This window comes from Struthio camelus, chromosome 24 (assembly GCF_040807025.1).
Source record: "Struthio camelus isolate bStrCam1 chromosome 24, bStrCam1.hap1, whole genome shotgun sequence".
NCBI classification, from domain to species: Eukaryota; Metazoa; Chordata; class Aves; order Struthioniformes; family Struthionidae; genus Struthio; species Struthio camelus.
Window position 1 is genome coordinate 3713032 of NC_090965.1, and position 26449 is coordinate 3739480.

At 55.9% G+C, this 26449-nt stretch overlaps 1 protein-coding gene across 8 annotated transcripts in view; it reads left to right on the forward strand.

Annotated features, from left to right (window-relative positions):
* Positions 1 to 26449, forward strand: part of PPFIA4 (PTPRF interacting protein alpha 4) — a 69511-nt gene that overhangs the window by 30527 nt on the left and 12535 nt on the right. For 3 of the 8 annotated variants that reach the window (XM_068918142.1, XM_068918144.1, XM_068918143.1), the window contains exons 2-18: positions 1158 to 1992; positions 11696 to 11797; positions 11916 to 12080; positions 12954 to 13028; positions 14356 to 14451; positions 14959 to 15180; positions 15720 to 15866; positions 16378 to 16516; positions 16893 to 16972; positions 18106 to 18237; positions 19765 to 19827; positions 21185 to 21276; positions 23893 to 24034; positions 24300 to 24505; positions 24969 to 25209; positions 25489 to 25524; positions 26210 to 26343. In XM_068918142.1, coding sequence (XP_068774243.1) covers positions 1756 to 1992; positions 11696 to 11797; positions 11916 to 12080; positions 12954 to 13028; positions 14356 to 14451; positions 14959 to 15180; positions 15720 to 15866; positions 16378 to 16516; positions 16893 to 16972; positions 18106 to 18237; positions 19765 to 19827; positions 21185 to 21276; positions 23893 to 24034; positions 24300 to 24505; positions 24969 to 25209; positions 25489 to 25524; positions 26210 to 26343 — 2309 coding nt within the window. In that variant the 5' untranslated portion in view covers positions 1158 to 1755. Of the gene's footprint in view, positions 1 to 1157; positions 1993 to 11680; positions 11798 to 11915; positions 12081 to 12953; positions 13029 to 14355; positions 14452 to 14958; positions 15181 to 15719; positions 15867 to 16377; positions 16517 to 16892; positions 16973 to 18105; positions 18238 to 19764; positions 19828 to 21184; positions 21277 to 23892; positions 24035 to 24299; positions 24506 to 24968; positions 25210 to 25488; positions 25525 to 26209; positions 26344 to 26449 lie in introns of those variants that run through there. The other 5 variants (XM_068918146.1, XM_068918150.1, XM_068918147.1 and 2 more) reach the window with 3 other exon arrangements.

Here is a 26449-nt window from a genome sequence, read left to right on the forward strand (position 1 = left end):
TCACTGCATCAGGTTTTCCTGCTCGGTTCAAGTCGTGCCCCTGGTTTATCCTCCAGCATAATGCTGCCTTGCAGATGAGACCTTGCAAAAACGGCAATGAGGGACTGGCAGGTCCCTGGGGTGGCTGGGGTCCCCAAGGTGGCTGGCATGACAGCAATACACCAACCCTTGCTGCTGGAGCCTCTCATCTGGCTGTACCAGGCAGAAGTGTTCCCAGAAAGGCTGCATCAGCAGAAATCCCCGTCTGGCTGCTTGCCTGCAGCGGCTGCTCCAGGCACTTCCTGGCATCCCCCCTCCTCCCGTTATTTTAAGTCTCCGCATCTCTGCTCGCAGGCTGCGAGCTGAGAGACATCCCAGCCTCTCGCCCCAGCAGCTTTTGGCTGTGAAAGTGGATGTGAGGCTGCTTTTACTAGTGTTGCCCCCAGGGTTCAGTCCCCAGGACCACCACTCTTTAATCCAGCATAAATCCAGGCTGCTGCCCAAGTTGGTGGTTCTGCCTCTCCCCTCCAGCCTCTCATCCCTAGCACTGGCTGAGGGATGACACTTATGCTTGGGGATGCTGCTGGCTCCATCTCCCAGGCAGAGATATGACCATCAGAGGATGTACCGTAAGGATGATTTAATGCTGAATGGACAGTCCTGCCACATCAGTCCCCATTGGCGCTGTAAGGGGAGGGAGGGTGAACATTAATCTGACCGTTGAGTTCTTTTGTTGCTTTGACTTTATGCCAGGCTTGGTCCAAATTCATGGGTTTGATCCTGATTTTAGGCAAATGGGGAGTATCTGTGGCAGGGAGACACGTGGGCCACAGGCTCCGTCAGCAGCCAGGTGCTCTGAGGAGGGCAGTGGGGTCTCAGCCTGGGATATGCAAATGCCAAAGGCTGCTGCAGGATTTTTGCGAGGGTGCAGATGTGTCTATCGGCATTCCCAGGGACGCTGGTCCCTGCAGCTCAGCGTGGCGGTGGGCCGGCATGTGGCAGGGAGTGATGGGTACCCCTTCTCATATGGCACCTAGGGGAGAGGTGACATTGCCCTCTCCCGTAGGGGCTGAGCCTGCTGTTTGCAGCAAGGCAAGGTTTAATGGGGCACGAAGGGTACTCGGTGCAGGGCTGGGGGGGCAGCAGGAGAGATCTGATCTCTGTCCCTTCTCCCGCAGGTCACCACCTTGCATTTAAAGAGGTGCGATGCCAAACAGAGACGTGTGCCCATGCCAGAAGTGACCATTTTGCTCAGCCTTGGAAGAGAGCAGCCCTCCTTCATTTGACTCTTCCTCAGCATGCCTGGGCAGCCCAAATATCCCCCAAATTATGCCTGTGCTGCTGCCAGCTTGGGCTCCCTGTTGGGACGTGTCCCCAAGGGCCACTTCGTTCCCCTCTGAACAACATTTCCGTGGCTCATCGATGCTCCAGCCCCTCCAAAAGACATCAGAGCAGCAGTGCGAAGGGCTGCAACAGCCCTAGCTGTAACAAACAGCCGAGTGGAAGGTTTTCAATCTGCAAGAGCCTCTTCAGTGGGAAAGACAACTTTCCATCCCCATGGGAGCGTTGCTGGCTTCCACTTAGGCCTTGGTGGGTGCCCGAGCAGGAGGGATGGAGGAGACCCTCACCTTCACCTCCCCACTGCCCTGTCTGGTGCTGGCTCTCCAGGGCCTGTGGGATCCCTTAGCAATGTGATTGGGGTTCTGCAGCTCCACAGTGCCCACTGCCTGCCCCGTGAGCACCTCCAGGACCCTTGCCTGCCCGTTGCGCCCCACCATGATGTGCGAGGTGATGCCCACCATCAGCGAGGGGGACCCTCTGGGCCCCCAGCAGGGCCCCGACGCTGATGCCGACTTTGAGCAGCTAATGGTGAACATGCTGGATGAAAGGGACAAGCTGCTGGATACCCTTCGGGAGACCCGTGAGACGCTCTCCGTCACCCAGAGCCGCTTGCAGGAGACTCTGCGGGAGCGGGACCAGCTCCAGAGGCAACTGAACTCTGCCCTCCCACAGGTAAGGATCCAGCCTCAGGAAGAGCGGGAGCTCACGTTGAGGCAAGCGAGGGGGGATCGGCCACTTAGGGTGTTTTTTAGCCCATTCTTTTAGGAAGGCTGACCTGGTGCTATAGTGGTGATGGTGCCAATTGTGTTGCACCTCGTACCAAGAATAAAACATGTAAGCTCTCCCAAGCCAAGCCAGAACCAGGGTGGACATCTCCCCTTCTCCTCCATACCCCGTTGATCTATGAGCCTGTGTGGGGAAGCATGGGTCCATAATCCCCCCATTAGCATACGGGAAGGGGCAAGAGCTTCCCAAGGACGCCTCGAGGTGGACGGGGAGACAGACGCAGAACCCACAATAGCCCTCTGGTACCGAACGGTCCATGGGGAGGGGGTGGCATGTTTCGGGTGGTGTGTCTGGCTTGCTGCTGGTGGCTGGCTCCTCGGGGCATAGGGCAGTCCTCGGTTTCATGGGTTCCCCTTCCCCACCTCACTTCCGTCCTGCTCGCAGTCTCCGAACAGGGACATCAGCCATGTTCCTTCCCTGCTGCTGGAGGGAAACTTCTTCTCCCTGTCCCTTCTCTTGCTAGGAGGGTTCCTTTCCAGCAGCCCCATTGTCCCAGGGGGCAAAGGGGGAGATGGGGACTTTGGACACTGCCAAGTCCTGGCTACTACCTCCTCTCTCTGCCCTACTTGGTCTCCCAAGATCCTCATTCCTGCAGGATGTTCTCAGTGCACTGCTTTGCCTGCTTCTCCTCGAGCAAGAGATCCTCACCCTCAAAACAGGGCTGGAGCCCTGCTCTGCTCCCTTTAAACTGTGGGTCCCGAGGCCACAGGAAGGGTTTTTGCAGTGGGATGGGGCCTCTTTGCACCCAGAAATTTTTCTGGACACATTAAGAGGTCCAGGCTTGGCTCTACAGACCCTCTGAAGGGGCTAGTGGGGCTGAGCCCTGGGAAAGGGATGCTCGGACAGGCTGCCTGGCTCGACCCAGGCAGGGTGGGCACATGGAGACATCAGGCGTAGCAGCGTTTGCCCGCTGGGGCAAGCTCTGCTACTGGCCCTCCTTTGTGGTGCCTCACTGCCATGCTGGGCACAGAGTGGGGATCAGGATAGTGTGATGGGTCCATCTGTTCCCTGAGGTTGAGTGGACGAGCAGCACACAGGGAAGTTGTCAGAGGTCCAGGCTCAGCGAGCAGCCTAGGGCACAGGGGAATCGAGGCTTGCTGTGGTTCTGCTGGGATTTCCGGCTCTGCTTGAGACCCTTGCGTTGCTCTCCTCCTGGCTCCTCCACCGGCAGCACCTGCTCCAGGTACTCCAGAGGCCTGGACTCAAGCTCTGCTTCTGCAAGCAGAGATGCTTAGGCCAGGAGGGGATGGGGAGAGGTCAGCATTGCAGGGATGCACAGGAGAGATCTGAGCTGCCCACTTTCCCTGCGGGACCTTGAGGGGAGCAGGATTTGGGGAGATTTTGCACCTCTCTGTTGTGGATGGGATACAGGGAGAGCCAGCCAAGGGCCCAGCAGCCAGGGGAAGCAGGAAGCTTGGGAGACTTATATCCATGTGACTGTGCTGAGCCTGAGACTTTGGATCCTCTTGCCTTGCCTGCATGCTGTGTTGTGGGGCACCCAAGAGAGCCAGCTTGGTCAGTGGACTGAAATGGGTGGCAAGAGCCTGGCCAGAGCTTGGGCTGACCGCCTCTGAGCATCCCTCCTCCACTCCAGATGGAGAGAAGCAGTCTAGGGGGAGGACAGCCCATGTCCCAGGGCACAGTGCTGGGCTGGTCCTGGCTCTCCGCAGGATGCCAAAAGCAAAAAACCCGATGGTGCTTCCCCAGGAGATGCTGGAGCCCCTGTGAATGGGTTGCTCCCTATCCCCAGAGATGCTCTGCAAAGGGCCCCTGGTGCCCTTGCAGCCCTGTTCTCCAGGTGTCCAGGGTGCAGGCACGGCCACCATCACCTCCTGTGTGCCAGTGGCTTGCGTCCCCTCTGCTCCAGGCTCCCCTGCTAGGAGAGAGAGCAAGCCAGGTCACCCTGAGCACGCGCTGCCTGCCCCGCCACAGCCGTCTCGGATTAAGGGACTGTGCGGATTTAGTCGCCGCTCCGGCTGCAATAAGGGGTCCTCTGTGCCTCAGCACGGGCAATGTGCAGACGGAGCAGAGCAAACTGGGTCACCGCAAAGGGACTCCGCGTCAACACACTGCACCGACGAGCTCGCTGGGTGCCCCGCTCCCGGCCAGGGCTGCCGGTCCCTCCGGCTCCCCTGCACCAAGGCAAAGGATGTGATTAGCACAGGCGGCAGATGGGGAATTTCCCTGAGCTCCCACTGCCCGACCTTTCCCAACAAGCCCCATTTCATCCCCTGCATGGGTGGCCAGGCTGTCCACCCCACGACTCTGCGCTCAGGCACGGCAGCCCCTGGTGCCCTTAGCCCCAGCCTGCACCGGAGATGAGGCCTCGGCATGAACGCGGGGAGCAAACCCAAAGGCACTCACCTGCCCAATGGGATTAACCCCAGCATGTATATGTACCAGGTAAGCAGGACGCGACCGGTTTCTCCTCTGGGGTGCAGCGTGTAGGCACGGGTCGGGGCCTTTCCAGGTGCCTGTCCTGTCCCATTTCTCCTTCTTCTACCTCTCTGTGAGCTGATATCCTCCTCCTGAAGTCTCCTTTACCCTGGTGTTTATTGAAACAAGACAGACCTCATCGGGAAGGGGCAGGCCTGCCTTCTGGATTTCCTGAAGAAACCCTGCTTTTTGGGCAGGTTGGGCACTCAGACCCTTTGATGACCACTGCAAGGCTGACAACCTTTACCCAGCATCTCCAAAAAGCCCAAGCCCCAGCCGTACGGAGGATGTGTTGCATGGGGAGGTTAGGGTGGCTGGTGGCCAGGGGACTTGGCAGCCTGCATCCTTTTAGAGGACTGGGGCAGTCTTGCCACTGCCTTTACCTGGGATCCAGAGCACTGGCTGGGCATATCCCAATGGCCAGTGATGCTCTGGGGCCTGCCCTTCTCCAGCACTGGTGTACCGGGGCCATGGACTGCAATGCCAGATTGTCCCCTTGGTTGGTGAAAGGGAGCTTTTCTCCCCAGCTGGAGCAGACCCACAGATGGGGCAGGCAGGGATGCTCTGGGAGTGCTCCAGCCTGCAGCTCCTGTCTCCCCATGCCCATGTGGGGCCAGGTGCCACATGGCCGTGCTGTCCCCCCACCTTTGTCTGCGGGGGTGTACCTCAGCCCCCAAAAGGCAGAACTCCAGGGCGATTTCCCAGGGAGACTAAGCTGCCTTAATGCTTCTTACATGATTTATTTATTCCTGTGGGAGCGCAGAATGTGACTTAATCGGGCTGAAAGCTCTCAGCTCCAATCCCTCTCCCCTCCCTGCTGCTTGGGGGGTGTGCAACTGAGCACTGGCACTGAGGACCAAGGCCTGGCTGGGGTACGGGTGCTCTCAGCAGCACCCCAGGGTCCTGGGCACGGTTCGCAGCTCCCTCCTGCCTGGCTGCTCAGCTCAGCTCCTCCCTGTTTTCTGGTTGTAAATGTGACCCAGGCATGCAAAGTGCAGGGCTCCAGGTGTGTCCAGACGTGCTCCTGGTGCAGAGTCCCATGTGGGACAGTAATTCTCCCTGCCCCACAGTGCCTGAGGGCTTGACAGGACTCCATCCCAAGCAGCATGAGAGGGAGAACAGGCTCCCAAATTTCATAGAGGCTGCTGGTACCGATGTCCTTGGAAATCTCCTGCACATCTTCCATGCAGACCCCTCTCCGCTACACCTTCGCTGCCTCTCAGGGCTTCCCAGGATCCAGAGAGCTGGGCTTTTGGGATGGGCAGACCTGCTAAGAACCCCCAAGCTGCCTGGAGGTCCCTGCAAGCCCGCCTCCGTCCCTGGCGTCCTTGCGTCCTGACATCAAACAGTCCCCCCAGTTCCTCCCATTTCACTTACAAACATGCCTAGAGTATATGCTTGCAAAGGGCAAAGTGAAAATACAAATCCCAAAGGCTCCAGCTCGGAGGGAAACAGGAGAAGCCTTTTAAGTGTGTCATGCTGTGGCACATACATGCTGCGCCTTTTAGGATTTTGAGGGAGGAGGGAAGGATCCAGCTTTGAACCCTTAGGGCTGGCTCTTCCCCTGTGGGATGGGCGTGCTGAGATCTGGATTCCTGTTTGCTCAGCTGTATGCCTGTTCCTCTCCAAGCAATGCTAGGCAGAAACGTAGTAGTCGTGACTCCACACCAAAAGTAGGAGGACACCTCTTCCCTGCAGATGGTCCTCACAGAGTCATGGCACCGTGGCTGGAAGGCCCAGGACATGCCACGGCAGGCAATAGTTGAAGCTTTGGGTTTGCCTGGTGGGATTTAATCTTCATAATCCCATGCCACACGTTGCCAGGGGTTGTTTATCCCCTAGACAGTGACTTAGGGCTTTCTTGTAATTCTGCTGCTCCACTCCTGGGACTGCAAGGAGAAATGGGGGTGATGGGCCTGCCTCCTCCCAGCCTGTCGCTCGCATGGATGGAGGGGGCTCCATCCCTCGCTCACCGAGTAAGCGGCACTGATTACCCAGCACAGGCAGCCTTCCCACATTGCCATCCATTCACAAACCCAGCCTGTCAGGAGCAATCATTCCAATTAGGAGCCTTAAAATGCCATTAATCGTGCAGCTGGAGCCAATTTATTCCTGGGGCTTGGGTGCATTGGAGTGGTTACCATGCTCCTGTCATGAGATGGGGGATTTTGCTTGCTTTGGTGAAATCCCCCTGCATCCTTATTTATACTGTGGGCGGTACTGCAAGAGGCAAAAGACAGCTCACAACTGAAGAATTTTGCATCTCAGCCTTTTCCCAAGGAAAAGGGGGTTCTGGCTGCAGTGTGTCCCGAGGCGTCGTTGCCACCCCTCCCGAACATGAAAAGCCCGACACAGCGTCTCCGAGCAGAGACAGGCGCTGAAGGAGCTGCATCCCTCCCACTGTCTGTGAGAGCAGAGCCATCCTGCGCATCCTTCCCTTCCCCTGCCAGCAGTGCCCATCCGGCACTGCGTGCAGCTGAGGTGGCTGAGGACCCCAAACCCGGGATGTGTCCAGCGTTGACCAAAGGGTGACCAGCCCTGAGCCACCATTCATCATTTCAATATCTTGTGCAGTGCTCGGGGTGCTTCTCCCCACTCCCACCAGGAAAATAACATCCATTCACCCAGATCCCTGCTTCTGCAGGGTTTGGGGCTGAGCCCAGCCGGTTGCACTCACCTGGCTTTGGATGATTTGATTTTAATCCAACTTAGCCATCCCCCAGGCTGCTGGGCTTCCCGCAGGGCTCCTGAGGATTCTCAGGGCTTCCCAGTACCATGTCTAATCATTGTTCATTTGATTGAAGATCAGGCACCTCTGCTTCACTTTCTAATCCATTTATAGGTGTCCCTGCTTAGTTTGAGAGCTTATTGGAGCCAGTTGCAGCAGCAGGCACCTCTGTGTCTCCTGGTAGATTCCTTGCCAAGGCAAGCAGAGAAGAAAATCATGCAGGTCCTCTTTACTGCCACTGCACTGAGGCTTAGGGCATGTCACAGGCAACTTCATGCCTGTGGATCAGGGTAAAAGCTACAGTTAACGGTGTGGCCCAGTCCCCTTCAGCCCCAGCCTGGACGCCAAGGGGCTGTCTATGGATGGGAGTCAGGGATAGCTTGTCCTCGAGGTCCCCAAGCTCAGGTGGTGCCCCTGGCATGGGAGCAAGGTCACGGTGCAAGGTTGGGCATCAGGCACAGCTGGGGCTAGCAGAGGTAGCTACGGGCAGGTGATGAAGTGATTTATTCCTTTTTACATTCCCAGGGCATCAAAATGAGACCTGTAAATGCTGCCAGCCCTGTGTACTCAGCTACCCCTTACTGCGTCCTGCTGTCACATCTTACTGCTGGGGCTGCTGCTAGTTGCGGTGGTAAAGTCTCCTCTTCCCAGCCTTTCCCCAAGAAAGGACAGTTATTGTCTCTTTCTCGCCATGGGATGCTCTGGGCCTGGCAGCCTGGTTGTGGCACAGAGTGAGGGGTCTGGCTAGCCATTCCCAGCATGGGTTGGGTAATACAAACCCGTCACCCCTTTGTAGCCTGTTGCCTCCTCCGGGCACTGCAGGACCCAGGTTAATCCATACATATTCACCCCACAGGGGCCATCTCTGCACCCTGCTGCCTCTCTCAGGCTCCCAGTAGCTCTAAACTTGGGAGCAGAGGCGTGTGCAGGGCATGGGCAAACCCTGCCAAGTTCCCAGTAGTGCTTGAAGCAGCTCCACTGATGTCAGGAGCAAATAACCAGCAGGGAGAAGGGCTAGGAGAGGGTGAGACACCCCGGCCACCCTGACGGGATGGGATCAGGATGGGAGCTTCATGCTCTGACTTCGCTAGCCCAGGATGCACCCGTGTCTGGAGTCATCACCACGTTTTAACCCGTTCACCATTGATTGCGATGGGTTGGATGGGGGGAGATGCATGTCTCTCTCTGGCAGATTCACTTTCCTTTAATCTTCTTGCCTTTCGGGATGAAAACTTGATTGCTGGTGCAATCTGTACAGCTCCTCCAGCTCCGGAGGGCAATGCAGGCCGTACGGGTGATGAAGGGTGAGCGCTGGCAATCACCGCTTCTGCCGTGGCATCCCTCTTTCCTTGCTACCTCCGAAACCTTGTCCTGTTCCCCCACACTGCAGGCAGCATCGTTTGCTCGTGGCACCCTGCATTTGCAACACATTGAGTATCTCTAACCCCACTGTGCTTCCTACTCCATGTGTCTGCAGATTTCCAAAGGGCGTCAGCAGGGAGAGCATCCACCTCCACAACCCCAGCCTCCCCCACCGGCCATGGGGCAGAACAAGTGTTTTAGCCCTCTGCAAATATGAGAGCCTGCCTGTGCTGGGGGAAGGTCAGCAGCTGATGTGCTTCATCTCTCCCTGTTATAGCTCAGGCTGCCAAACTGCAGGCCCTGGGGACTTCACGGCTGCAAGGAAAGTTTTATTCAGCTTTGTAAGCCTCCCTGTCTCTATCCTGGTGTATTAAGGGAGTTGGGGAGTGATGTATCCCTAAATCTGAACCAACCATCAGTATACAGGCACCTAATCTCGGCACTGCTAACTGCTCTTGCTGCAGCTCTCTCATGCTTTCTGCTCGCCGGCTTTCCAAGCCCTGACGTACTCGGCAAGGATGCTCGCGAGCTGCTTGCTCTTGCGCGCTGCCCTTGCATAACATGGGGACGCGCGCACACACGCGTGTGCCGCTGGCCTCTGCCAAGCCTTAATCCTCAGGGGCTGGGGAGAGCCCGGCTCTGGGAAAGCCTTGGCCAGGCACAGTGACCTCCCAGGGAGCTGGATCCATGGCAGGCTTTGCTGTACTTTTCGGAGCTGCAGCATGGCCCGAGAGCAGACATGGGATGGTCATTGGGCACGGTGGAGCTGACAGCAGAGATTTGGCTTGTTGCGATTGTTTTAGGGGACAATGGATGGAGATGGGTTTGGAGATGTATCTGGGGAAACGATGGGGCAGGAGCGGGGCTGGAAAGGAGCCTGGGGGCTAGGATCCTGGGGTGAAGATGTCGAGGCACAGCGGTCCCAAGGGATAGTGGTGGGCAGAAAGGCAGCTCTTTATGGAGATGGTGACTGGCTCCTGCGACTGCTCTTTTCCTTCTTCCCTGTTGGGACATGTGACACTCAGGTCCTCTCCCACCATGAGGTCTCGGTGTTCTCTGACACCACCGTCCCCAATAACCCCAGGCTGAAAAGGGGAGGGGAGAGCCAGAGTCTCTTCAAGGGCCTAGGCCACATCAGCCTCTTCCCATGGCAAAGCTAAACCCTTGCACAGGGAATCCTCCATTAGCCTGCAAGCATGAAATGACAGGAAATCTGCTGCCCAGCACCTGGAGGTGCTGTGTCTTAGGAGAGGACCGGTGCTGGCATTTCAAAAAACCCAATGGCCTTGCAAACAGCTCTCGGACACTCCAGAAATTGCAGCTTCTGGGGAAAGGTGCCTCCATTCAGGGTCAGGTGTTCATGAATCAGCAATTAGAAGTAAAAACAATCCCATCCGACACAGCCATGCTTGTGTTGTCAGAGGGGGTTTCAGACAGAGACCAGACATCAGCGCAAGCCGTTTGGGCCATGGGGCAAGAAGGGAGGGGGAAAATTTGATTGGGACAAGCAGATTAAAAAGCTCTTCATTTCTTGGCAAGATATCAGCTGTTGCAAGAGGTTTCACTTTGAGCTGATCGGTGTTTAATTCAACTGAAGCTTGAATGTTTTGCTTCAATTTTAAGGTTTGGGTTTTTTTAACATGAAAATTAGAGTGAAAGAGAATTTCACACTGTAAAACTGCTCTCAGCCCCCAGTCAAAATTTGATTTGTTAATGCTCAAACAAATCTCAGCTTCTTCTGAACCCTTTTCCTTTTTAGTGCTTCTCAGCAACGGTGTGAAACCAATGTAAATTTATGAAGCGTTTCAGTGGTGCGCATTTGCATTTTACATCCCAAAAAGCTCCAGCTGCAAACTGTTGCTTAGCCCTGGCAAGAACTGGTGACTAAACCAGCAACAGAGCCCTGAGAGCAGTGGGAGAATGCTCCTGGGCTAGCCCGGATGCTTGGTTTTCATTTTTAAAGAGAAAATTAACCCTCCTACACTGTGGAAAGTTCATAGCAGGTTTTCTTTCCCCTCCAGCACAGTCACAAGAGGAATTACTCTATTTTCAAGGAACCCATTATGTCCCCAAATTTGTGCCGGGGGGTTATGGCTCTGCTTTTGCACTGCTCTGTGCCTAGCTCTTCCTTGCTGGCTGTGACCTCCCAGGAGGGACCGGTGGCCGGACCACGGACCGCTGCCATCTGTAAGACTGGTAGCAACTGGGATACATCTTCCACTATGCCCTATCTGTCTAGGTTGGGACTTGGGGCTGGCAGCTCATCAGGACTTGTTTCAGCATAGCCACACAACAGAGCTTTGCTCCAAACTCTGCTGCTTTCATCCGTTGGAGATGTGCACACAGCCTTTCTCAGTCAGCCAAAATCCCTTCTTCGATTGCACCCCAGAGGCTGCAGAAATCAGGGAGTAAAAAGGCTCAAAGGAGGACAAGACCACTTGGAAAGATGGCCAAGTGGCTTAGGGTGCCAAGGATGAACCTGGGCAAGAATCCACCTTTGTCTGGATGTGGTCAGAACATCTCAGCCCCATGTGCTGGACCAGGATGGTTCTTATTGTTTCCCTTGGAATGAAATTTTAGGTAAATCCAGGCCTTGAGGCCACGGGCAGAGGTCGGCTCAAAGTCAGGGGACCCACCCTGGCCCGCGGTGGCCTTGTGGATTTTTAGCCTACCAGGATGCTCCAAGGAGGGCACACTGCTGGGTTGTTTCAAAGGCACCGTGAAGATGAGAGCATGCTGGTGGCCTTGGCTGGGATGCTTCAAATGCTGTTGAGCACCTCGGAGCTGCAGTTTCTTCTGTCATTATTAATCAAACTAAATGGATAAACATCAAGGTGCTGCATTCCTCCCTTGGGTAAAGCCCTTGGGGAGGCCAGGGATAAATTACCTCCCAGCCCAGCTGTGCTTTTTAGGCTCTGTTCCCTTCTTCCCCTCCCCATCCCCTTCACTCACTTGTCAGGTGCCAGATGGGAGCTGATCCGTGCCGGGGGTCCCAGTGGTGGGGCCGGCACGCTGACCCTGGCTCTGTCGCATGCTCCTTGCTCACAGCCCTGATTTCCGCAGGAGTTTGCAACGCTGACGCGGGAGCTCGGTGCGTGCCGAGAGCAGCTTCTGGAGAGGGAGGAGGAAATCTCAGAGCTGAAAGCTGAGCGCAATAACACCCGGGTAAGCATAAAACCTTCCTGTTGAGGTCTCGGCTCTGAGAAATGCTGGGCACCGCAAGCTGCTGGGTCAGTATCCACATCGCGAGGGTGGTAAGAGTTTCCTGCTCGCTCTCTTGCAGCTCTTGCTAGAGCACCTGGAGTGCCTGGTGTCGAGGCATGAGCGGTCCCTGAGGATGACCGTGGTCAAGCGCCAGGCCCAGTCGCCATCTGGGGTCTCCAGTGAGGTCGAGGTGCTCAAAGCACTTAAGTCACTGTTTGAGCATCACAAGGCGCTAGATGAAAAGGTGAGATGGGCTGTTGGGACTTCTCTCTCCTGGCTTGCTCCATAAGCATCTCTCACTCAGGGATGCTGAGAGATCAAGCCTTTCTGACCCAACCTCCCTTCTTCTCCCAGGGTATCCTGGCCTTGTCTCTCCCTCTGGGTGCTATTTTTTGTTGTTAGACCAGGTGGTGACACATGGTCCTTAAGCAGCAAGTTTCTGGGTAGCCAGAAGCTGCAGCACCGTGATTTTTGTCCATCAGTCTCCCAGGCAGGATCTCCACTAGGCTCAGCATGGCAGTCCCTGTGCTGTGGTCACCTTAGCACAGGCATGGCAACATCAGGTTGAGCAGAGCTGGGTGCACTGAACTTTCATGTGTCTCCAGTTCCAGTGCATCCCTTCTGCAGCCCCATCCCTGCAGCCATGTGGCTGGTCACGCTGAAATACAATGGCTCAGATCTGAGGTGCAGTCGCAGAGCCAAGCCAGTGGGGTTGCTGAGCAGATGCTGTGGGGAGGTCATCAGGGATGGGGATCTGACTTCCCTGGGTCGCTGAAATTTGAGACCCTGACTCAACCTTTGCATTAGGACCCACAGCTGCTCCTGCTGATTCATTTGCCTTGAGCATCTCCCCGCTCTGCCAAGAGACATCTTCAAGGTACCCTAGCCTTGGGTCTCCTCCAAGAGTCAGTTTTTCCCAGGCTGTTCCTCTCGAATGGGCTTTTGCTCCCTCAGGTGATAGGATGGAGCTTCTCAGGGTGCTGAGCCTGTGCCCTGGATGTGATCCACCCAAGCCAAACAATCAGCCCAATAAGAGAGGCTGGGAGTTTGCCTGGCTCCCTGACACCCTGTACCACAGATAAGTAACAGCCTTTCCCAATATCTTGCACGACTGCAGGTCCGAGAGCGCTTGCGAGCAGCATTAGAGCGAGTGGCAACCTTAGAGGAGCAGCTTGTGGATGCCCATCGGCAGGTAAGAGGGACATTTGGCATCCTATGCCAGGACCCTCTCTGAGGCTACTGGTAGGCAGGGACAGCTTGGTGCACCAGGGAGCATGTTGCACCCAATTTGTGAATTCATGTTGAATTTTGTGAAATTCAGCCCCCAAAATGTTCCTGCAAATTGAAAAAATGGCTCTTGGCTTTTTTTAACATAACAGGTTTTATTCATGTCAAGGCTTGCCCATGTTAAATATTTACCAAAAAAACCTGATTGTTCTATGAAACGTTTTATCTCGCAGATGAAGTTTTCCTCTGTCGTTTTGCCGTTTCGGTTTTCATTTCACTGAGAAAAGCAACCTGAGCCTGAATCACTTCAGGTGGCTGAGAGTGACTTTGCTGGTTGGGGTTTTCACTGCTTCAACAAAGACCTGAACCTCCCTGCTCCAAGCACCCTGTCTCGCATCCCCCATCTCCTTCCTTGCACAGTTCTGATGCAGGGACTTCTCTGTCCCCCTCCAATATTTAGCCTGTTCATCTTGAAACCCAGCCACCACTGCCAAGAAGAGCCAGCCTCACCCGTTAAGGTCTCTGTCTGGCAAAATTTTGCTGCTATTTCCAGTTCCCAGGGCATATCTCTCAATACTTTTCTGGGCTCGGTAGGGAGGCGGCACTTGGCTTTTGGATGCCTTGCAAAGAGCTTTTCCCCTGTCCTTCCCCAGTGGAGCAAGGTGCAATGCAGGGGTTTATCTCCTGCTCCTGCTGCATATGTTTGCACCAGGTCTGGAGCCTGTTTGGCTGCCAAAGCTAGTAATTTTGCTTGTAGTTGAAGTGCTTCCCAGGATGCAGGGCTCAGTTGATGAGGAGACACCTCACCGCTGGGGCTCAGGCTCTTTGCGTGGCCATAGCAAGAACGACTCTGTCCATACAATATGTGGCTTCATCCCGCATCAGTGCTGAGCCTTCATTTCACCCCCTCGTCCCCTGCGTAGGATCTCTGCCTCCCTCTGTTTTCTTCAGCCTTTCCCTCCAATTCCCCCTCAAGCAATAGGCCCTGGCTGAATACGACGGCTGCTCTTAAAGGTGGAGGAAGCCGGTGGGAAGCTGGTTGCAATTGAGAGGTCAGGACAGCTGATCTGTGTTCCACAGACCTGTGGGACCTGTCCTGAGCAGCGTCTGCCTTCCCTTCTCCTAGCAGGTGGCCAGTGGTGTCTGTCTGCCTCCCCAGCACTGCAAAGGGGCCGGTTGCTTTCCCTGTCCTCCTGCACTGGGCCCTGGGTGCAGCAAGGTGGCATCACCCAGGGCCAGACCAGTCAGTGCTGTTGGCTCTCTCTGATTAATTAACCCCTGTTGTCGTGCAGGTGGCCACTCTGCAGCAAGGTTCTGTGCGGGAGGCCCCAGCAGGAGAGCGGGATGAAAGGGAGCCCAAGGAGCCAGCACAGAAGCTTTCCTGGAAGGTGAGAGCCCTGAAAACACCTGCTCTGTCTGGGTTCACTGAGCCATGGTTTCTCTCACCCCCTTATCACTGCCTACAGGGCGCTGAACCACCCCTTGGCATTTGAAAACTTTTTTCCCTCTCCACTGGATCTAATTCCCTGGGAAATGTCCTTCCCTGCCAGACGGATACAGGCCAAGCAGGCCATTTCCCAGTGCAAGGAAATGTACTCCTGTACTGTGCTCCTGTTTGGGCACTTGTAGGGGCTCTGCTTCCCAGGGATGCTTTGTGCCTCCAGGGATTCAGCCCTCAACCGTCCCTGTCCCATTGAACCTGCGAGGAGTCACATCTCTGGTTAGTGGAGACTGTTCACAGTGGCTCCCAGAGTCCAATGTCCCTCTGCTCCCCAGCAGCTTGCCATCACATCCAGTCCCTGCAGGGCCATGTTTGCCTGTTGGATAGCCACAGGCAATGCCAGCCCATGCTTTGGGACAGCCAGGCATCCACCTCCCTCTCTGCTGACTTGCAGCGGCTCTCCAATGGCTCTGTCCACCCCGACGATGAGGCAGGGCGGGTGGTGGAGCTGCAAGAGCTCCTGGAGAAGCAGAATTTCGAAGTGGTCCAGGCCAAGGAGCGTGTCTCTGCTTTGGCTGCCAGCGTCGCTGAGCTGGAGGAGGATCTGGGCACCGCCAGGAAAGATCTGATCAAATCGGAGGAGATGAGCAGCAAGTACCAGAGGGACCTCCGAGAGGTTAGACACTGCCCTGTCACACTGTAAACCCTGTCCTGGGCCCCACTGTGGCTTCAGAGACACTCACAGCTGCTCCATGCCCTGGGCTGGGGAGGGTTTGTAACCCCTATTGTACATGTGGAAAAGAGGGTGAAGGCCAGCATTTCCCAAAATAGGCCTCTGCCTTTGGGCATTTTTGAGGCAGTCCATCAGCAGGCTTTACCTGAGCTTACGAGCAGATGCCAAGGAACCGAGGTATGCTGTAGATGCAGAGCGGTGAGCCATGTCCATGCTAGAGGAAAGGGTGGTTTTTCTGTGATTGCCTGACTCTCCTGTTATCCCTCTCCCACTCTGCTCCCACTCATCTCTGCGTGAAGCAGGGTTTTTATTGTGTGCTTGGACTTGGAGGTGTCCCAGGCTCACAGGAGCTGTGTGGCTGGTTGTTCCCAAATTGAAGGTTACAGATCAGGGCCACAAATGAGGAGAGGGGCTGGGGAAGCATCAGGACCTGCCACTGTAGTTCTCTACTCGCCCTGGACATGACCCCATCGCTCCCTCAGGCTCTGGCTCAGAAAGAGGACATGGAGGAGAGGATCACCACCCTGGAGAAACGCTACCTGGCAGCCCAGCGAGAAGCCACCTCCATCCACGACCTCAACGACAAGCTGGAAAGCGAGCTAGCCAACAAGGAGTCCCTGCACCGCCAGGTACCAGTGCAGCTGTGGATGGGGTGGGACAGCACTGGCCTTGGGAGGGGCTAGGCCAGCCTGGCACATCCACCATCCTCCCTCCGCCTTGAAACACCCCATCTGCAGGCGTGGGGCTGTGCCAGATGATGGCCAGGAGCAGAGGCTGGAGAGCTGGGACTAAGCATCAGTTCCAGATGCAATTGCAGGCACAGACCCACTGGCACCACGCATAGGAAGCATGTTGGAAGCATGTGCATCTCGGAGGAGATTTGGAAAGGGATCGAAATGGGAAGCATCAGACCCTCCTGGTCCAGTCTTGGGTCAACCACAGTGGTGGGAGCAAGATGTAATTTCCCCCATCACTCTTTCGCCCTATCTAGGATTAGTTCCTCCCAGTTGGGACCAGCTCAGAGCTAGAACTGAAGCCTCCCACCACCCCGGGCACTTGGGAGGGAGAAGTGGGCACTGAGGATGGGATGGGATACAGGCAAGCGCAGTGCCAGGCACCCTATCATGCCCTGTCCCACAGTGCGAGGAGAAAGCTCGGCATTTGCAAGAGCTGCTGGAGCTGGCAGAGCAGAAGCTGCAGCAGACGATGAGGAAAGCAGAGACGCTGCCCGAGGTGGAAGCGGAGCTGGCCCAGCGCATCGCAGCACTCACCAAGGCAAGTGTGCTAGGTGCTTGGAGACAGCCAGGCCAGGAGAGCACACAGGAACAAGAGAAAGATACAGGTCTGGCCACCTGTGTGCAGTGACAGAGTCCCAGTGCCAGTGGCCCACTGTTCCCCAGTGTCCTGGCAAGCCGCTTCACAAGCCCTCCTTGCAGGCTCAAGACTCCCTGCTCTCATTCCAGCTGTGGAGTGCCTCCATCTCCGATCTCCTTGCTGGCATAGTCATTTTGGGGCTGGCAGCACAGCAAACCATGGTGGGGATGCAGACAGTGGGAGGGAGCGCTGCATCCTGGGGAGGGATGCTGCAAGGCAGGAGGGACCACACAATTTGGGGGAGCGCAATCCGAGAGGGCTGCTCTGCTTCTCCCAGGCAGAAGAGAGGCACGGGAGCATCGAGGAGCACCTCCGGCAGCTGGAGAGCCAGCTGGAGGAGAAGAACCAGGAGCTGGCCAGGGTAAGTGCTGCTCAACCCAGACGGGGGACGTCCTTGCGGGTCCTGGTCCAGCCTCAGTTCCTTCCCTCTCTCTGTGGTGGGCAGGTGCCTGGGCACACCACGGAGACAGCACATGTCCCCACCTCTGAGTCCTGCTGAGGAAGGTTCAGGTTGTGGTGGCCCAGGGTAGAGATTTGGAGAAACCTTTGTGAATCCAGAGCATTGGTACCCATTGGGGTTTGGAAGGTGTCCCCAAATTGTGACCATCTGCATATCACGGACTCTCTCTAAAAATAGATCTAAAAATAACCAGATGCTGTTGATGGTTTTGCTGTGCATTTCAGCCCACATCCCATTACCTGTAGGGCTGAAGCCTTTAAAACACCGATATTTTGAAGACATTTGAGTACAATGCATTCTCCTGAAATCAGTTTTTGCACTAAAGTTCTATTTGTTTCCAAGAGCTGACCCAAAACGTCAGGGCTGAGCCTGCCCTCTTCCATGCCGACCCCAAGGATGGGCACTTGTGCAAGGGTACAAGGATGGTGGGACCTGCCCTTGTGCTGCCTGGGTACCTCCTGAGCATTGTACAGGGATGTTGCTCATGAGGCAGGGACCTGCTGGCAATGCTTGTTTTGGGGACGTGAACTGGGACAGGACCACACTACTACTGACACCATGTGCCTGCCATCTCCCATCCAGGCATCACGGTCATTGTTGGGGCTCTTGTACCTGTGCTGTGCTTCACAGAGGTCTCCGCACTGTATCACGTGTGCTCTCAGTAACACACCCTGGCTTCCCTGGTGCATCCCAGGGCAGTGGGAGACACATGAGTCAGGCTTTGGGCACTGTCAGGTAGACAGAGGTGCATCGCTTTGGATGCTGTCCACTCTGTGCTTCATCCCTGGGAAATGTATGCGGCAGAGACCAGCAGAGCCACAGCAGAGGGTCAGATCTGCGCTGTAAGGGTGGGTTTCCTCCCAAAGCAAGGCCCGGTGAGTCGATTGTGATGCTGACAGCAGGAGTGAGATGGTGGGGGGCATCGAGCCTCTCCCAGCTCCCCATGGTGGGAGGAGCAGGTCTGCTGGAAAAGTGCCCTCCTACCACAAGCGGCCCCAAGGACTGACGCGGCTGGCTGCCGATTGCCGTTGCAGGCCCGCCAGCGGGAGAAGATGAACGAGGAACACAACAAGCGGCTCTCAGACACTGTGGACCGTCTGCTGAGCGAGTCCAATGAGCGGCTGCAGCTGCACCTCAAGGAAAGGATGGCGGCTTTGGAGGAGAAGGTAGTGGCTGCAGCACTGGTGCAGGGGGTGCTCTGGGGCTCCGGGGAGGGTGAAGGGTCTGCATCCCCCCTAGCACAGAGCCTAGGCCAGCCACAGTGCAAGGATTTGGAAGTACCCATGCAGGGATGGAGAAATGACCACATGGAGGATGCCAGCCAGGTGCCAAAACCAGCAGGCGTGCAGGGAAGTGCGTTCTGCACTGCGCCCTTGCCTCTGGCTGGCTGTCACCTGGTGAGACCCATTCCCCGCTGCCTTTTACCTCCGACAGTGGTAGGATTTGCCCTACTCCATTCCCTCGCTTCCCTATGCCTCCCCCTGTGCATCTGCATCTGCAGCCTGTGCCCAGCTGGCACAGCAAAACCCCTCACTGCATTTTACAGGAGAAAACGCAGCGTTCACTCTCTCCCACCTCCTGCCCTCCTGCACATGCTGCCTTGAAACCTTCCTGTCCCCCAGGTGATGCTGCCAGACTGATCTGCGTTCTCCAAGCCAGGGCAGAGTCTGTGAGCAGCCTCCCGCCTCCCATCCCACTCACCCTGGGGATCTGGGCTTTCCTTTGCAGGAGCCAGCTTGAGTTGCTGCTGCCCCAACATGATCACAATTAACTAGGAGAGCAGGTAGCTCAGAGCAAGGGGTATCCTTGCCTTGCAGAGAGGAGATCAGCCCTTGATAATTAACCTCTATTTGGGTTCCTGCAGGAGCCAGGCTCCCTGCACAAATCAAACCACAGCGGGGGATGCATCCCCAAGCTGATGCCTGCAGGACCAGCTCTGTCTCCAAGCTGCTCTGCTCCTCCTGTCCCCAAGCAGAGCAGGCTGCACCAGCATGTCCAGCCATTTGGCTGACATCTGAGTGGCTCTGAATAAGGAGCAGAAGCCAACACATGGGGCTGAGTCCAAATTCCCACCCATGATGGGGGACAGGGACCAGAATGGTGGCACATTATGAAGGGGCATCACCTGCTCCCCAGCCTGCTGCTGGCACTGGCTCACCCACAGACCTTCCCTGAGTTTTTTTGGGGCAAAAATGATGCTGAAATGCCTGCCTGGCTGTCAGCACCTCCCCAAAAAGAGCATTAAGTTAGGCAGTTGCAAGCTCAGGTTTTCTTCCTGCCTTTTCGCTAGCATAGATGCAGGAGACTCTTTTGCCCTTGACCCAGCTGCTTGAGGAGTTGATCTCCTCTCGGCTATGTTTTCTAATCTGCAAATGCTGCCTATCAAGTCTCTAATCACTGCTCACCCACTGTGGCAGTGCTGTGGCTGTGGTGTGAGACAGGAATTGGGCCATGGCAGCCCTGCTTGAGGAGCAGGATGTTTGCAGAGAAGACTGATTTGCAGGCAGATAGGTGAGGAAAAGGTCGGGGAACCATCGGCATCCCTCCTGCCACGCAGCCATCACCCGGGTCATCCACGTGGCAATTCCATGCTGGCCATCCCCGGGAGGCCACAGGGCCATGGCCGTTTCCTAAACGGTCTCTCTTCTTCTTTCCTATTTTTGTTCCCTTTTCTTTTGTTTCGTTTTTCAAAGAACACATTGTTACAAGAGCTGGAAAATACCCAAAAGCAGATAGAGGAACACCAGCACGACAAGGTAAATGCTGCTGCAGGGAGCCTGCCCTAGTGACTGCGCTTCCTCGCTCCTAATCCCGGGCTAGTGGCAATCGCGCCTCCTAAAAATACCCTAGTTACGGAGGAGCTGGGATCCCAAAGCGCCCAGCAGCAGGAGGCCACAAACTAATCCACGCGGTGGCTGGATGGAAGCTGCCACCTGCCTTCCCGGAGACCCCCGGTTCGGTTTCCAAACAGGCACGTTCAGTCCCATCTCCGTATTTCTATCACACTCATCCATCCCTGACCCTGCCAAGGACAGCAGCAAGGGTGGGGTTGCTTTGCCTGTATTTCTAGAGGAGGGTTTTCCGGAGTTCTTGGCTGCTCCTTCGTGTGGCCTGGCTGCGAGGGACAGTCCTGCCAAGACAGCCACGAGCCTTCTCCCTCAAGGCTTTCCTCACCCCCTTGCTCGACTTGGGGAAAGATTTGCTCCATGCCCAGGTTGCAGAAGGCCCCACAGGTCTTCACACCTCCCCTAATCTCGGATAAGGTGTCCAAGTAGGGTTTGAAAGATGAGTCCACGTTGTCCTGAGCCGGAAAGCCGGGAGGTTGCAGCTTTGGAAGTGGTGGGACTTTTCGGGATGTGCCCGGTGTCTGGTGCATGGTTGGGGGGTCGGTGGGCTGCTTTTCCCCTCCCCAGGCCTCTGCTCTCCCAGCCACTCCCTGGCCATGGCAAGGATATGTGGGCATGGGTCCAGCTCCCTGGCCATGGCTGCTCAGCTCCAGGCAGAGCCAGAGCTCAGAGGCTCACGTGATGCTGCCCGCATGTCGTCTAGCCATGGTTCAGCGTGTTTGCACAGGGGGCTGGATCTTGCTGTGCCTGGAGGAGCCTATCTGCCCTGCCTCCCTGCTCAGCTGCAGCCTCCCTCCCTGCATCTCCCACAGTAAAACCCAGCCACTTAGCACAGACCCAGGCTCCTGATGAGGATGGGGCTGGCAGCAGGAAGAACAGGGCCAGCGTTAGATTTGTCTAGCGGGTTCCTCGCTGCCAGCCCTTTGCCAAGATGAACGCATGCCTTCGGCCTGGAGCAAAGCCAGAGCACCCTAGTGGGAACGATTCTCCTTCATCTCTCAAACGAGCATTGCCTCCAGCACGCGAGTGTCTGTCTGTCTGGCCTGTGATCACTCCCTCCCTTCGCGGCATCAACCTGGCATGGTCGTTCACTGTCACCTGCATGAGCTGTTTCTTTACCGATGTATCAAAGGTGCTTTGAACCTAGGATGGAGATTTTTAAAGAGGATGTATATATGAAAATAGCTAAGTACATGGATAGCACAAAATGTGGCTGCTCTGCAGAGCAACACCAACCCCTATCCATATCTTGTCTCACCCCGAACAGCGACGGTTGTCAGATGAGATCGACAAACTGAGACTGGAAGTTGATCAACTCAAGACCAGAAGCGGGACGTTTGTGGAGACTGTGCACGCAAGGTAAGGGCTCGGCTGCCAAAGCCCATGCCAACCTGCATGTGCCCCTGGCTCGCATCTGCACACCCATGGCTTTGGGGATATTTTGCTCTTGGAGTGCAATTTGGGCCCTCAAAATGCAGTTGGCATCAGGCTTTCTTGGCTTTGCTGAGCCTCAGTGCAGGGCTGCAGGGTGGCTCCTCGCAGCAGGGTCAACTACAGCTGCACTGTCCCCAGTCTGTCCCGGGGAAAGACACCAACTGTTGAGAACAGCCCAGCCAAATTGAATGGCCCAAACTTTGCTCTTCTGAGGGCAAAAAAAAAACCCACTGGGCATCATTTATCTTTCCATACAAAAGGTGCAACCTCTCTCTTGGCTCTGTCACCCCGGGGTGGTTTTACCCAGGCAATGGGTGCCGCAGTACCACCCTTGCTGCATGGCTCAAGCTGCCGCAGATCATGCAGCAATTTCTTCTTTTCTGCTCATTTTTAGTCCTGCAAAAGTCCCTGTGAAAACTGAATGTTCACCAAATGTCTTTCCCCTCCCAGTGCATTGGGGATGGGCTGGTGGAGAAGGAGGAGACTGTCACACGGTGATGGCCCAGCAGCACAGAGACCCTCATGTAGTGTTGTGCTCTGTAACACAGCTTTCAAGGTGTCACAGGCAAAAGAGAATGAACCTCCCCATTTTTACCTCCTCTCCATGATGGCCCTCCCACACCCTTTCCTTTAAAGTTGGCTGGGAGAAGAGGGGATCCCAGGGCAGAGCAGCAGGAGGCAAGGTGAGTCCATTGCGTCTCAGCCTCCAGGACTGGAGGAGGGGGCCAGCACCACTGCAAGAACGGTGGGAACAGCCACAGAAAGTAAGAAAAGGAGGGTGCCAGTGTCGCAGACTGTATCCTCTCCTGAGCCCTTGCAACTCAGATTAGAGGCAGCAAGGGACTGCCAGGACTGACCACCAGCTGCAAAAATTCACCGCTTAGGGAGGAACGAAAAGATGGAAAGGAGCTAGTGTAAAAACTTCAAATATGTCAGCAGCTGGGGCAGAGAGGAGAGGGACTGGCTGCTCCATATCTGCCATGGAGAGAAGAAATGGGAAGAGCAAGGAAGAGTTTGTGAGGATGAAGGCCAGCCACATGCTGGCGAAGTGTCTGGGGAGTATGTGGAACTTCTTTGTGTAGGTTTGTAAGGACAGGACGGGCAATTTTTTTTTCAGGAAAATTCAGCAAAAAGCTTGAGTTAGAGAGGCTAAAATAATCCCCCAGAGGAAATGTCAGCTTTTGTCTAAGGTTCCTTTATCTGTTTTTAGCTCAGAAGCAGCTTGTCAGCGGCTCCACAGCTTAAATCCCCTTGAAAACTTGGGCTGCGCCTTTGACTGCAAACACCAAGCTGACACCATGCCAAGCTGCTCACGTTAGTGATTTTGTCTGGGCTCGATAAGATACTGGGATAGGGAGTCTGGACCTATATCTCTGCTGGGAACCAGACCCACCATGGTGGAAAAATACTGATCTGCTCTGGAAAGCCTGTACTCCAGGCTGCTTTTTCCTTCTTAAATCAAGCCAAAAATCCTCATGCCTCCTCTTACAATGCATATAGGGAGGAATGACCCCATTCCTTGTGAAGGGACTTCACTCAGCAGCGTGAATGGGTTTCTAAGGCAAGGAGGTCTGAGCCAGTTGCTGCCTTTTACTTGCCTTTCCATCGACTCAGTGTCCAGTGGGATAGACACCAGTCGTGCATCCCCCACTAGATAAACAGGACATCTTCCCTGCACAGAGAGCTACCATTGCTGCCTTGGACTTCCTGCATGCTCAGGCAAATGTCACTTAGGTGGCAACATCAGGATCACCTTTACAGGCATTTCTATACGACCAGGCAAGGTGGAGGTATCCAATTAGTACCATGAGTGGCAGCAAGTGTTCACATGTCCAACCACTGTGTTGCTCTGCCTGGCACATGAACCCCCTCCCGAGCATCGCCCAAGCTTGGAAGAGGACGATGAAGAATTCCCAGATGCTTTCTGATGGGAGACCCCAAGAGATGTTCAAATCCCCACATCCAGAAAATCTATTTCAAATGGGATTTTATTTTTCGGGGGTTTTTGTGAAAATGTTGAGAACAACTTAAAAAGAAGGAGGAAAGCTCCCTGGTTGGCTCCATTTCTACACCCTGGAGATTGGGGGGAAGAGCACAAGGGGCTCTGGGGCCATGCACGTTGAGAGGTGGAGGCTGTACTTGGAGAGGGGAAGACAGGCAAGGACTGCGCAGCCAAGGGCTTTGTAATGGACCTGCTATACTTGGTGGTTTTGGCCAGAACTGATTGGACGTCCCTGTGGGTACCACAGCCAAGGGGGAGGTAGCAGCAGGGTAGTGCTCAAGGCTGGGCTTCCTACAGCCTGCAGCCACATCTCCAGGGCCAGGATGGGGGGAGCAAGTCTCACTTCCGCTCCAGAGCCGGGTTTTGCACCTTTTTCATTCAGACCAGGTGGGCATTGCTGGGAGGGCATCCTAGAGTGTCACCATCCTCTTGCCCCTCTATGCTGGGCAAGCCTGGGTTGCAGGTGGAGCAGCCAGCAGGCCAGGGGCCAGGAGCATCCTTGCACAGGGTAGTCTCCGCAATGGGCTCTCTCTGCCCAGGTCCCATATGGGCAGCACCACAGACCTGCGCTTCCCACTGAGCACTGTGGTCCATGCCCCTGCTGAGACGTTCGGGACAGCCCCAGGCCTGCCTCGGACACAGAAGGGTCGATTCACCGCCCGGCGAGAGGAGCCAGCCAAGGTAACCCATCCTCATGCTGCTACCAGTTCAGGGTCTCCTCCTGGGTGCTTGGCTCTGGTCTCCTGGCTTGGACGCTGGCCTCACATGGGGGCATCTTCCCTGAGTTGGGGATGTGGGGCAATTTCCTTCACCCATCTCCTGTGTGGGAGTAATCCGTCAGGAAAGATTTCACCTTGGGGTCATGTTGACTGTTGCTTGGAGGCTTCCAGTTTGGCTTTCAGCGACATGGAGGTGCTGTGCACGAGCAGTGGATTTGTTTCCTCAGGACTGGGAGCAGGCCCAGGCGGGCAGCGTCCTGGCTCCAGGGCCTCACGCATTCGACAGTGACCCTGAGATCTCCGATGTGGACGAGGATGACCGCGAGACGCTCTTCAGCTCCATGGACGTGCTCTCTCCCAGCGGGCACTCGGATGCCCAGACACTGGCCATGATGCTCCAGGAGCAGCTGGACGCCATCAATGAGGAGATCAGGTAGCAGCCCCAGCCAAGAACCAACACTATCTTGTTCTGAAATGGCTCCATAGAGCCACAAACTGCCAGGCCATGGGAGGAGGCTCTGATGCCCTGAGACTAGATCTTGGTCCAGCTTCAGCCAGGGAAGCAGCTCCAGGACATCCAGCCGCAGGGCTTGGTCCTTCCCTCCCTGTGGCTGCCCATCCCTCAGCTGCACCAGTGCTGGCTTACTGAAAGAACTGCTGTTGAAAAACAGCCCCCCTACAATTTTAAATGAAATTGGAATCCCTCTGCCCCGGTTTACATGAATCCTGATGGGCCTTGCTGCCATTCCTGGAGACCAGGTGCTGAAGTTACGGCACCTGGGGTGCATTTCCCTGGTGTAGGGAAAAAAGCCTATGGCTAGGAAGTTGTGAGATGGCCAGGAACTGCCACCGGAAAGGTGGGGAGCCAGGAGCTCTGAGCCGTGATGCTCCCCTAGGATGATCCAAGAGGAGAAGGAGTCCACCGAGCTTCGTGCAGAGGAGCTGGAGACCCGCGTGACGAGTGGCAGCATGGAGGGCCTGAACCTCACCCAGCTCTGCAAAAGGGCCTCCATCCCCACCTCGCTGACAGCCCTGTCCCTGGCCAGCTCATCCCCACCGCTCAGTGGGCGCTCCACCCCTAAGCTGTCCTCCCGCAGCGCTGCTCAGGACCTCGACCGCATGGGGATCATGACGCTGGTGAGGTGGCGCATGGGAGCAATGGGACTCCGAGGCAGGGGATGAAGCTGGACAGGGGATGCACGTGTGGCTGACTGGGGTGGAAGCGATGCCCTGATGTGCGCACGGGTGTATGGGGGTGTGATGTGGAACGGGTTGCCTGTGTTTGTCTTCTTCCAGCTTGGCTTGCCTGGCCCCAGTGCCACTCGCCGTGCCGGGGCATGGAGGGCTGCTGGGGGAAGCGTTCTCTGTTGACCACCTCCCTTTCTGTGTCTCTCTCACTTTCCCCCTTGCAATCAGCCCAGTGACTTGAGGAAGCACCGGAAGAAACTGCTTGTGAGTCGTTCCCATCCCGTTGGTTTCTGTCCGAGCCCCTTTTCCAGCCTGCTCCTGGCTTTGTCCATGCCAGGTCGGGCTGTATGGAGCTGGGGACCCCAGGGATTCAGCAGGAGCATCAGGGGGATCCCATCAGGTGCTTGGAGGCATGACGGCCGCATCACTGGAGTCTGAGCCCCATGTCCTCTGTGTTCCTTGGCTGCTCCTTTCGTCTTTGATCTGCATGGCACTGCCTGCTCTGGCATGGGAGCTGGGACCGGCAGCCTGTGGGTACTGGTGGGACACGGGATGTTCGAAAAGCCATTGGGTCTTCAAACATCATGCATCCCTGCTGGGGACAGGGTGTTTCTGGGACATTCCCATGTGTGCTCCTCAGAGCCCTCTGCTGCAGCTGGCGGTTTCTATCCCCACACCCTGACCTGGACCATGGGGCTGCATCCTCTCTCCTTCCCATTCCCAGGATCTTGGCCTTTATGACTTCCCCATCTGCCTGGGCAGCTCGAGCCATTGCTGGGGCTTGGATTTAGGCTAATCCTGGCACGTGGCAAAGCCTCAGGGTGCTGTCAGCTCTTTTGGCCATGCCTCTATGGAGCAAGAGAGAGGGGGTCAGTCTGGGGCAGGCAGCAGGGCAGCGATGGGGTCAGGGGTTTTGCCATCGAACCTCACAGCTCCTCTATCTGTTCAGTCGCCTGCAGCTCGGGATGAGAGCCGAGAGGATAAAACCACCATCAAATGTGAGACCTCCCCACCGTCTTCGCCCAGGACTTTGCGGCTGGAGAAGCTGGGCCACCCTGCACTAAGTCAAGAGGATGGGAAGAGGTATGTGGAGCGTCTGTTAGGTCTTGCACCAACAGTGGCTGCTCCATCAGCCCCAAGGCTCATGTGGGATGGAGCGGGGGGCTGTGGGATGGGCTGGGGTTTGCTG